Below are 12,756 nucleotides of genomic sequence, written 5' to 3'. Positions count from 1 at the left end.
GCAGCGGCGGGGCCTGCGCCGTGAAGGTCAGCCGCAGCCGCTTATGTCTGACCTCTTCGGGGGGGGGCGGATCAGGCCCGACAGCCGCCTGTTCAGCGAGGGGGGGCAGGGCCCGTCGCGTCTTGCTCCGAGAGGTTCGGTTCTGGGGTGTCTGAAGTAACGCACCTTCAAAAAGGCGTTCTGTGGGCTTTGAGTTCGGCTGTTGGGTTTTGGTTTTTTTTTTTAATTCAGATTCAGTAACTTGTATAAAGGGGCCCGGCTTATAAATGCTATACCTGGCAAATCCTTGTCTTCGAGCGTGGTTAATATGCTTATATGCCATATGCGATCCTTAATTTTCAAGTTTTGAGAACTTTACGCTTCATATAACAAAAGTGGTTGTAGAAGAAGTGGCACTAAACTACTTGCATTTAAGTACTGCTCCGTCTTTTAAAAAAAATTCTTTTATGTTAAGCATTAAATAAACACTTGAGCGGCTAGATCCTTCTTCTAGAAAAATTCCATGGTAATCTGCTTTCAGACTTCTAAATGGATTTCATCATCGCGGCTCACAAAATGTGGGCTCTCTGGATCTGAGCGACTCTCCCAGTCCTAATTATGTACCCAGCTCAGAGTTATTTTGTTCCTTCCAAAAGCTATAGTAATCCAAAGCCTGCGTGAAATCACGCTGTCTCAATTGGTCTGCAAAGGACTTCTCACTCTTTGAGGATACTGTGGTCTGAGGCAGGTCCAGCTTGTGCAGCTTGCACTTTTCATGTCTATATTTGGAATTTTTACTGGTGTAGCTTCAGTGGTTGTTGAAAGCTAAATCCCAGCTGTGTGTTTAATCTGTGATTTTGATTAAAATTAGCAACTCCTTAACAACGGAGAAGAAAAAGCAGCTTATTGCAGGAGATTTGGAAAATAAATACCCTTGAAAAGCAGTTTTCTGTTCACTCATCATTAATTTTTGTGCATTTTACAGTAGGTGACATAGCACGCATTTTGTCTCTGGTGCAAATAAACAAATGAGTGTAAAAAAAACTTTTCCTGAGAGCATAACCTAAAGTATACAATAATTTAGTTTAGAAGGGACTTCCTGGAAGCCATCTAGTCCAGCTTTCTGCTCGGATCAGGTGCCACTCAAAACTGAATGAGGTTGCTGAGCGCCTTTTCCAGTTGGGTTCCAAAATTTTCTGACGATGGAGACTCCTCAGTCTCCCAGTGCAACTGTTCCAACACAGAAACACAGGCACTGGGAAAATGTTTCCCCTTAGATCCAGCTGCAGTTTTTCCTCTTGCATTTTGTAGTTGTCTCTTGTCCTTTCACTGTGCTCCTCTGAGGGGAAACTGTGGCTGTCTTCTGTGTAATAACCCTCTAGATAGGGAAGGACAGCACTTCGATCCCCTCCCCTTAGACCTTCCCCACCTAGTCCCTCTGCCCCACTCACCCTGGTCTAAGCAAACCCAACTCCCTCAGCTTCTCCTGCACTATGGGCAGGGTAGTCTGCCTTAGACCTTACCCATTTTCTGTATGTCTCTCTTCTACTGGGGTGTCCACAACTGGACACAGTATGTCTGATGTGACCTCATGATCACAGAATAGAGGGGATTTACCACTGCAATTAGCCATGCTCATCACAGCATGCTGCTGAGCTTCACGCGTGCCCGCTTCTTCTAAGAGTGTACCTTGGGTATTGTAACAGCCTTAGTTGATGTCTCCTGTTATCTCAAATGTATGGGGTTTTTTCTTTTTTTTTTTTAGAGTTCTTGCTCTGAAATGGACATTTTCCAAGCAATTAGTCTGGATACAACAGTCAATCTCATTGATGTGAATAAAGCACAGTTACAGAAAAATTTACACTTTACTAGCGTGGTCCAAAGTATCTTTTATCAGTGTCAAGCTTTTCAGTTTTTTTTTCTGTCTGTTACCTGAAAATTTAATCTTATTTTTAGACTAGCCAAGGAAAAGAGGGCTATCTTTGAGCAAGATTTGCTGATTCGGGGAGTTTGTCTCTTTTGTATATACCAAAAACGGAGCAAAAAGTCTTTAGAACAGTGTGTGTGTGTGTGTGATTTAAAGGATTTAAAAAAATCCATAAATGCCATTTGTCTAAGAACTGTACTGGCAACAAAGCCGATTTGTGGCGCCTAACACCCACTTTAGTAGCCAGACAACCCAGTTGTCTGGCCTAGTTAAGCCTCCAGCAGCCTGTCTGTCTCAAAATTCTTTCTTCTAAGCTACAGTTTAGAAATAAAGTGTTTTCAGGAGTAGTATCATTTCAACTGCTAATCTAGTTTGTAACCTCAAGTATTCTTTTTAACTGGTATTTTTTCTACCGTCTTTTTTTGTTGTTGTTATTTATTAACTGAAACACCTGTGCTGATTTTATTTTGGGTGGGGGGGTGGAGGTATCATTCAGCTTTCACAAAGGAATTGTCTATTTCAAGTGTTACTTTAAGCTGGGAGGACAAGCTGGGAAAAGATTGAATAGGGAAAGTAATGATCTGTGCAATTATGGGGAGTTTCTTATTGGTGGAAAACGTTGTCTACAGTGGTATCTTCCCAGTAGAAATCAATTACACTTAAATTCTTTCTTCTTATATAGGAGTGAGCTTTCAGTAGACAAAACTAAAAAGAAGAAAAGAAGAGAACTGACTGAGGAACAGAAGCAAGAAATTAAAGATGCCTTTGAGTTGTTTGATACAGACAAAGATAGAGCAATAAATTATCATGAATTAAAGGTAAAAGTTTTTTCATGTAAACGATTTTATGGTAGATAATATATATATGTTTCTTAGTAAGTTTCTTAAGTGGGGGGTGGGTGGGAAGGAAATACTGGATTTGTGTAAGAATGAGCTTTTCTTCCCACACTGTGTTCTTGACACAGTAACAGAATTGCTGTAGCATCCTGCATAACACTGGTCTGAATGCTCCCCAGGGTTTAGCTTGGGCAGATGACTAAGGGGGAAAAGCTCTTGAAAAGCTGTTTGGTTCTTTTTAAAGGCACTATATCATCTAAAACTTGATGTTGTGAAAATCCACAGGTTTCAGAGGCTTAGGTAAAAGATGTAAATCAAATTTGTAAAACAGTTGACTGTGAGCCAGAGCTTACCCCCACGTGGATTTTTCAACAGGGAGCCTATGGATTGTAGGAATGAGGTATGCTATTTGCTGTGCGTATGGGAGGCTCAGTAGTTTTCCTTCCCAACAAAGGCTTCTCCTGTTGATAGCTATCGGCAAATGGAGGGTAGGATGGCAGTCTTTCCTAGTGAGTGCTCCTGGCTGGAAGTCTCTAGAAGTAGTACATGAAGTTCATTAAAGTCTCTTTAAATCTTTTATTAATTTTTATTCTAATTATACTGCATAAAGAACCAAAGGTGGCTCTGGAGAGGCCAGTGTTTCTGTCATGTATAGGGTGAGATTCTTTTGGGAAGGAATACCTAATCCAGCCTGCCGGCTCCATATTCTGGCTCTACCAAGTAACCCAAAAAGGGGGGGGAGGGGAAAAAGTATCATTTTTACTTTAATTGCTGTTACAGGAATGTCTTAGGTATAGCGATTCCCTTCTCTTTATTTCAGAGTTCAGGTATTTTATCTTTGCTGGAAGCCACAGTGAGTGGGGTAGTACTGGGGACTGTTTCGGGACTGTTAATACAGTTTTTCCAGTTACGGTATGCTTTGAATTACCAGCTGTCATGATTACTTGCAAAGCTGTTTCTTAGCTGTATAATTAAATATTGTGGCCCTGAAGATAATATTGTGGAAGAATAAAATACATAAAGACAAGAACTATCTCCTTCTCTACAAAATCAGCATCTAGCATAGATTTTTGAATGGCTACATCCAATAGGATTGTGGTTTTCCACTTCTGGTTTAGTGTATCTTCATCAGTTTGGAGGAAGTCAAGGTAGTGTGTGCTGAGAAATTGCCATCTCAGTTGAAATGGGAAACTAAATGTTTCTAATAACTCCTAACCTAATGCAAAAATAAAAAATAGGTTGGTTTATGTTGTTCACTGGAAAAGCAGTAAAGTCACTTGCAAGAGGACTTGTAAACCCATGAACATATACACACTTAGTTGAATATTGAAGAAGAATAATTTGAAGAATGATTTTCAGCTTTATCTTTGAAAAAGGGTCAGTACTTGAAATGTTTGTGGAAGTGAGGAAAATAAATCTATTTGTCCTAAGAAGCATTTGGTACAGTCTGTAAAATCCCTGAAAAGGCAAAGGCTAGTTTTTTCGCTGTAACTTGATGTTCCATTTGCTAATAGTCGTTTCAGTCGATTTTTATGTCCAAAGTTTTTTCCTTTTATTAATTTTATTTATTATTGTTGCTAAACCACTGATACACACCTCCTCTCTTGTGCAAGAAGGTAGTTACTGAAAAGAAAAAGAAATCTGTTAAATCCGTATTTTAATCTTCATATATGGTTGCACTTCCATTTTATTCCAAAAGGTGGCAATGAGAGCCTTGGGTTTTGATGTGAAAAAAGCTGATGTACTGAAAATACTTAAAGATTATGATCGAGAAGCGACAGGCAAGATCACCTTTGAAGATTTTAATGAAGTTGGTATGTGTTTGATTGTATATCTTTAAAGAAGTTTAGCCTATAGTAGTGACTACAATTTGGAAGCAGTACTTTGTGTACTTTTTCAGTTATCTAGTACTATTAAGAAATAGAAGTGGGAGATTTCATTTCACGTTTTTCTTAATAAAAGTCAGTAGTGGAGGAAGATAAATCTTTGTATCCTGAATACTGAGTTTGGTATGTAGAGATGAATGATAGCCATAGTATAAAAGGAAATAGAGTATACACAGTCCTAATCTTTTTCAAACTTACACAAAGGAATAAATGCTAACTTAAAATGTAGATATTCTTGTGTTGTTTATGGATTTTGTAAGATTCTCCTTCCTGCTGTGGAAAAAGTATTTGGCATTGAACTTCATGGGAAGGAGTGTATACACAGACAATCTGTAAACTGAATACAGACTTCATATATAACAAAGATAAGAGAAATTGAAGGAGATGTTAAATATTGTACTTCAAGGATTTTCAACTGTTGATAAAAACAGTGGAATTTCATTAAGCTGTTTCTTTCATCTGGAGATTGTGTGTTGCGCAGTTTGATATACTTTGAGTATGTAGTGATCTGCAGAATTTTTAAAGATTAAGAGTTTAAGTTTCTTTGAAGATTTTTTGGTTGTTACACATAATTTATACGTTTGCATACAATTTGTGTTTACCAAAAAAATAAGCTATGTGGGATTTCTCCATATATGGCTTTATATCTCTACTTCATTATTCCACTCCATGCTTTCAAGGTATTAGATTTCTGTAAATTTTCTGGGAAAAAAACCCAGTGTAGTACATGTGTATTTGCTCTTGGCTACATATAACAATCTACTTGATGTAGCAAAACGGTTATTGATTTGAAACGTGGCAAATTTTAACAATTTAACAGGCTAGGATTGGAGAAAATGTGTTGTTAATGACAGATAATGTTTTTGTAGTTGTATTCCAGGTTAAAGCAAATTATAAGTCAGAAAAGAACCAAAAATAAAGCCTATGGGGAAATACACGTGATCGGTCCTGATTTAATTTAAAAAAAAAAAAAAAAAAAGTGGGAGTATTGATTTAATAGCAATAATAATATTATAATTGCATCATTATGTATAATGTTATAACTGAATAAACTGTAATTGCTGTGTAATTTTTTTCTTAATTCCTGATGTTCAGTGCTGTCATTGTTCATTGTTTCCTGGTTCTGTCCTGGCTATCAATATGGGTAGTAAAGAAGTGCTGTGAGAAGCTAGGAAAATTCTTGTAGAAAGTACAATATATACTTGGAAGGTGATTGAACCTGTCCTAAAACTTGAATTGGATTTGAGTGCTGCTATGACACAATATGACCTTGACAGAGAATTAAACATAATACCACTTCTAGCAGAAAGATCAGGGAGTTAGAGAAAATAGGTTAAAGAAGCTTTAAGTGTGAAGAGCTGCTGAATGTAGCTAAGCAGTTCTTGAGCCATAAGCCATTCTTTTTTATAATTTAATGTTATTTATGGTTTTAAATGTAGGAATGGCCCATCTGAAATGTACAAAGATGCAATTACATTTTGTCTTGTTTTGTACAATCATGTTACCTATAGTATTTAGAGACCTAGTGTTTTATTGTTCTTCAGCTAACATGGCAGTTGTCTTTTGCCACAAAAGGCAGAATTTTTTAAATGATGTAATACTGTCATGCAGCGTAGTTGTTTTAAATGAAAATATTTAAATTTAGTGTAAATGTGAGGGATTTATGTAGGCATATAAACTTCATTGCTGTAGTGAACTTATATGAGCTTGAATCTAATTTTTTCCTGTCAAGTTCACTAAGCCAGAGCAGGCGTTCCATCTGCAGACAGTAGCAGATGCTAAGTGGTTCTCTATGCACAAATGGGGTTGATGTGTTTTTAATGGCTTGATGAAAGTCATAAATAGCAAGCCCTGTAATACAAGACTAGCAGGTACAACGATGTGAAGATATTTACGGTTGGTTCCAGAAATGTCTGAAATAATTACTAGAAAAATATTTTATGTGGCAAGTTTGTCTTTTCTGTTACAGAAACTGACAAATGGTTGCGATAAAAGGAATAATAAAGACTGATAAATCCTTTCAGAATTAACATCTTGCAGTTCATAGCAGTGTCCTTTTCATAACCCCTGGGCTTAGGTGTTTCGCGTTTTTTGTTAGTGTGGTTTTGTGTCTAAAAGAGAGGTTCCATGTGAATGTTTTTCATTACTTAGTGTTTCAGTGTTCTCTCTAAGTCAAAATTCTACCCTGATCAAAACATATAAAATAAAAAAATTCACATCTTCTCTGTCAGAGCTGATTTTTTTTTTTCTGAAAGGTAAGTTTGGAACAGAGGAGGCATGTGTATACTTTTAATTCCTATTGAAAAGTGTGTTGAAAGCATGACTGTGTCTAAATTGCCATGTAGCTTTCCACTGCAACATGTCTGTCCCAAAGAGAAATTCAGTCTGGAGGAAGAGAGATGAGAAAGAGAGCTCAGATAGCAGCCAAACAAATAGGCATGTTGAATTGAAATATACAAAAATGAAAGAACGGATGAAATCAGAAGTGTATGTTCTTCTTATTGCCTCAATCTGCTAAGGTCATTCTGCGTTCACCCTTCAGAATTTTTTAGTCTAACTTAAATATCCTTCTTACAGTGACAGACTGGATATTGGACAGAGACCCACAAGAAGAAATACTCAAGGCATTCAAATTGTTTGATGATGATGACTCTGGTAAAATAAGTCTGAGAAATCTGCGCCGGGTTGCTAGAGAATTGGGTGAAAATATGTCTGATGAAGAACTACGGGCTATGATTGAAGAATTTGATAAGGATGGAGATGGAGAAAGTATGTGTTAGCAAACAAAAACCCATGTAGTCTGTTCTTAATTTTCTCCCCTTTTTAAATGTGGTTTTGTCGTGAAAATGTCCTCTTTGGTTTCCTTCTAAAAAGAACTTTCAGCTCAAACTTCATTTAGCTTACAAATAATGGAAATTGTTGTTTTTGACAGCTATTAGTCCTGGAACCGTGTCTTGGAATCTAAAAATCAAGTTGATTTCTCAAGTTGATTGACCACTAACTCTTACTCAACCAATGTCTAGTAAAAGGTTGGCAAAAGTGTAGTTGAAGGTGGAAGTAATTGAACTGGTGCATGGGAGATTCTATGTACCTAAATTACATTTTTATTTCCTTATAATTCAGTGAAAGGATTAAAGTGCTAGGAGAAACTCTTTTGATCACCTAGTCAATATTTCTTAAGTGATGATGTGTCACTGTTGTCATTTCAGCACGTTAGTCAGATATGGAGTATTAAGCTAATAAATCATGCTGGATGCACCCTGGGTCTATTGCAGGATTGGCTTGGATGGGTCTTTAATGTACTTCTGAGCCTCTGAGTGCTGAAGAGCATAGTGTGAAAAATGGCTCTGGGCAATTGACAAGGTCCATGCAGAGTGGGCTGCAGAAGGGATTTGTGAGCTCGATAAAGAATGAATTAAGAAATCCACTTTGATACTATGCTTATTAAATCTTCGTGAACACGGAAAGTAAGGTTTCTTTCATTAACTTTAGGTAAGCCTTATGTTTACACCAGAAACCTTAATACCTGAATTTCGGGGACCACTCATGTGAGACCATGTGCATAAATGCTGCATTTTTAACAGTCATCAAAACCTACTTCTGAGTTTTTCTTTCAGGATGGTGACTCATGTCTGAGATTTCACTAGCAGTTCATCAACTGTTCCAGTTACAATAGTATTTCTACTTGTGAGCTGCTGCATCTGTTGGACTCAAAACTCTCACTATTAGCGAAAAACAATTGTGTTGTCAGCCTTGTGACAGACACTCCTCCCCTCTATGCTGTTTGAGATAGATGTTTTTCCATAGTTGGGAATACAATTACTCAAGTACTGAAACAACCCCTTCTCTTTCAAGAGGAAGAGCAGGACATTTAAACATGGTCAGTGGTGTGGAAATGCGAACCTTTTGTTCTGCTGGAGGCAAAGATAGTGAAAGGTCAGCGATTCAACTGCCAGAAAAGTGTTAATGTTGACACTGTTACTACTAAAGTAAGTGTTGAGAAAAGTGTGTGATTTCTTTCCTTTAGAGCTATTGTTTTCTGAGGCCATGGTTCCTCAATAAATCCATACTGCATAATTCTGATGTTCCTCCACACTCCCAGCTGTGTCTTCCCACCCATTTCTTGCACTGGCAATACCTGGTCCCACAGGTGAGATATTTAAGGGAGCTAAGCCAGGAGAAAACTATTCATTTAGGTTTTTAAGTGTTACTTTTCTTGGAAAGTGTTACTGTCTCACTGCTTGATCAGATTTTCTTGGAGCTGCATCCTGAGAAAACATTTTGTTTTTTCTTAGTGTTTCCTATAGGATAATTGAAGCAGGTCAGCGAAAGCTGCAAATCCTGTTTTCAGGCACCGATCTGTGTGCAGTGACACACAGAATTGGCAGCTGTGAATTCTGGTAGATGGTAGGATACCTATTTACTTCCTTTTCAGTAGCTGTATAGTGGGCAAGGAATGATGCCTGTGTTCTCAATCCGTATTTACTTCCTTTTCAGTAGCTGTATAGTAGGCAAGGAATGATGCCTGTTTTCTCAATCCATTAGATTGATTGCTGGTCTAGGGAGATACTTTAATTTTGAGCTTGTTTTGCTTTTAAATGGAAGAGTTGTAAGGACATTGCATTGCTAGCTTTACTTTTTTTTTTTAAGATTCAGTTTGGTTTTTACTTTTTTTTTTTAAGGTGTAGCTGTAGAGATGAGTGAGAGTAGAAGTTATCTGCAAGCACGTTTTGTTCTGTGTTGCTCTCCTGGAGTTGCCAACTAAGATGTCAGAATCGTGGATCAAGGATGTTTTTTTGTCATGTGGCTATTTGGTCACTACAAATTGAATGTAGACTCTTAGCTCCTTTCAGGAAGGTTACTGAGTAATTATTTTGGGTCAGTGCTACATTTTTTTAATTCAAATTGATCAGCTAAGAGTGGGTGGCTCAGTTTCCTTTTATTCATTCATCCGTTCATTCTCTTTGTTAGAGCAGTCAAGCACAAGATCGAATATGGAAGATTGACAGCATAATGTTTGTATATGGTGTTGTTTATCCTTAAGGTTCTGTGTGTTTTCTGTTCTTTAAAGAAAACTGATGCTGTTTCTAGCTTTTTAAGATTCATTCTGAAAAAGTAAATAATAGCGTGAATCACTGTTCCATTTAGCTTCAAACATCTGGGTCATGTAGCAAAATCGTGCTGTCATCTAGTTCTCCTTTTCCTGCCAAAAAAAAAATCTGAAACTGTTAGATGGTAGCATTTTTAATTGATACTTCAAATACAGGAATAATACCACTTGTAGTTTAAACCTTCTTATATTTGAGCGATTGTTTTGCTCATAGTGAAATAAGGTCTGTTGTGTGATACCCAGGCTGCTTGAACTCTTGTGTTTCCAGCAAAACGACTGAGCTGTACTGGTACACTCTACATAAGTTTCCGTAGAAGAAAGTATTTTTAACATATTTCTGTCTGTCTTAAAAACGTAAATAGTCTTATATTTGTATTCCTAGTCTTAGGAATTACTTCTGTTTTGAAGTATGACTATTTTTAGAAACTCCGTGCTGTCAGTTCATGCAGTTTTTGTCATCTTGTGTGGATGCATCTGTAGGAAACACGATCCAGTCTTAGGTCTCAGATTTTGGCACAGAATTAGAGAAAAAAACCTCCACTGAAATAATACGCTCTTTTAACTCCCCAGAGTCTAAGTCAACATTTTCTTCATATTAGCTGTGATACCAGTTTGTTCTTTTATGATCATTTATGTCATGGGATTGGGGGAAATCTGACGCTACGAAAGACTGATAGCTTCTGATTTCATTGTGCTTTACTTGTGAACAGCTCCTAAGTCTGAGGAGGATTAACTGGGATTAACTGGGTTACTGGGAATTGTAACTACGCCTCTCTTTGCAGTTTGTTGAATGTTACGAAACTTATCATAGAATCATACAACCGTTTAGGTTGGAAAAGACCTTTAAGATCGTCAAATCCGACTGTTAAATTTGTTTGTCATTATAGTACTGTATTTCTACTTTGCAGCATTGTTTAACAAAGGTGTTTTAACTCAGAGAATATTTTGGGGAGGATGTTTGTATTTGTGCTGTTATTGTGCTGTTATTGTGATAAAGCTTTTTAAAATCGTATAGACAACATAGTGCTTATGCGTAGTAGAACATGATGTAGCTATATAATGGACTGATATTTCAGAGTATAGGGTCCTAAGCTAGACTAAATCTACTTGTTTCATATTTTTTGATATGTGTCACAACAGGGCAGATTTAGGTTTATTTTTCTATTCTTTAACATAGTTGAATTTGTTTAATTTTCCTCTAGCTGTCAATGTAGCTCTTACTTTGCAGTATTTTATTTAGGAATAGCCTGGGCACCTTGGCTGGGACAAATAATTTTCAGGGAGAATTCTTCATACATGTCTGTTCTTTTCCATACCACTGACTTATTCTAATCATTCCCCACTACAGTAATTAGTTGCAGAGTGAACGTGTTCGTTGGTTAACTCTTTTACAGTGGCTCTGTTTTAACATATGAGTAAGGTCAATAGCTCAGGTATAAGTGCAGCAAAATAATTAATGACTGCTAATTAATTTATTAATATGACTTAATTTCTTCAAGTACATTTGTGTAAAATCTCTGTTAATTATAGCTGAAGAATGAAGAAAGTTCAGATGGGGAAAAGCTTGTCAAAAGTCCATTTTAATTCTAGCTAATTTATGGAATCATTAGTAAATTATCTTAAAATTCATTTCATATTTGGCAAGTGTTACAGGTTTGAGAGAGAGAGGAATAGCATGGTTTGGGGCAGGGGGGCGGTTTGGACATAAATGTCTGGATCATGATTTTAAGAATAAAACTGAATTTGATCGTAACTGAAGTTGCAGCATTATTGCTTGAGAAGCAGTTATTGAGTAAAATTTATCTACCATTTTAACATTTTTATAAATCTTAAATCATAATAATAAAGTATTATGTTTTTGCATAGCCATCTTTTTACATACTTTTCTCAGTGGTTTTTTTTTCTATCTTGTTTTACTTTTAGAATTTTTTTACTTTCATAATTAGAAATAATAGCTTATTATATGTGAGCTAGATTCTGGCTTAAGTATTCCACATGATTAAGCTTGCATTCTGACTTTTCCTTTTACATGAAAAAAAAAGTGCAAAATCTCTGTTGTTCTAGAAGGAAAAAATCCAAACTTGTAATAGATCAGACACAACGAATACTAACTGGGAAACCTTTAAGTAAAAAGTATAATACAGATATGCATTATTTTCTTTTATGGTTTATGGATGTTTGCTGTTTGTCTAATGATTTTCTCTTTTTCTACAGTCAATCAAGAGGAGTTCATTGCTATTATGACTGGAGATATTTAGCATGAGAAGAAAAGAAATTAACTCAGCACAAAAGGGAGGAATCATTGGCAGCTTCCATTACAATGTTTTGTACTTCCATTCATTTCTGTAGCTGGAGTGATGCAGAAAATTACTTTCCTCACAGGACCAAAATAAAGACAGGTTATATGCACTGATAGTTCAGTACTTTGTATCATTAAATATTATCACTAGAATAATTGATATATCATTTTAGAACAAGTAAGTAATGCTGCATTTCAGAATGTTCAAGTACTCATTTGTAAAATAGCTTTGTATAAGATTTCTAAATTGTATCATATTATAAGAACCTTTTGAGGTTGACTTTGTGTTAGCATTAGCTGCGGCCTTAGTTTTGATACATAAGGTTTGACAAACTTCCATTTTAATAAAATGTTCTTTACTATTGCTACTTGAAAGTCTTATTTTTGTAGTTTTAACCTGAACTGGACTATAATGTAAAATCCTTCAGGGAAAATAATTTTTTTTCATTTATAGGTTTGTACTTCCGCTGTTCTAGATGAATGGTAACATTAAATGAGCAAGCATTTGCATCCTCAAAGATGCAATTTATTAACTCTGTATTACCCCTGTGTAATAGCAAAGGGCAGGCAACTATGCATGATGAAAAACTGTATCAGAAATATGCTTAAATCATCTAGATGTCAGCCAGCAACTCTTTCTTCAGTATCTACAGCTCTGATAGCTGCGGACACAATGACAACTGTTTATGGTGGGTAGGTGCTTTTTCTGCAGTATCTAC

At 36.4% G+C, this 12,756-nt stretch overlaps 1 protein-coding gene across 1 annotated transcript; it reads left to right on the top strand.

Moving 5' to 3' along the window:
• Positions 1-2,430: 2,430 nt before the first annotated feature.
• CETN3 (centrin, EF-hand protein, 3) lies at positions 2,431-12,405 on the top strand (the record flags this gene model as incomplete). The annotated part of the gene is made up of 5 exons (XM_009588244.1): positions 2,431-2,464; positions 2,579-2,724; positions 4,442-4,556; positions 7,206-7,397; positions 11,953-12,405. Coding segments are annotated over 5 exons (531 nt in total), but the record flags the coding sequence as incomplete, so codon positions are not given.
• Positions 12,406-12,756: the final 351 nt, after the last annotated feature.

This window comes from Fulmarus glacialis, unplaced genomic scaffold (assembly GCF_000690835.1).
Source record: "Fulmarus glacialis isolate BGI_N327 unplaced genomic scaffold, ASM69083v1 scaffold7912, whole genome shotgun sequence".
Lineage (NCBI taxonomy): Eukaryota > Metazoa > Chordata > Aves > Procellariiformes > Procellariidae > Fulmarus > Fulmarus glacialis.
The sequence above is the reverse complement of the archived record's forward strand: the minus strand, read 5'-3'. Positions and strand labels throughout refer to the sequence as shown.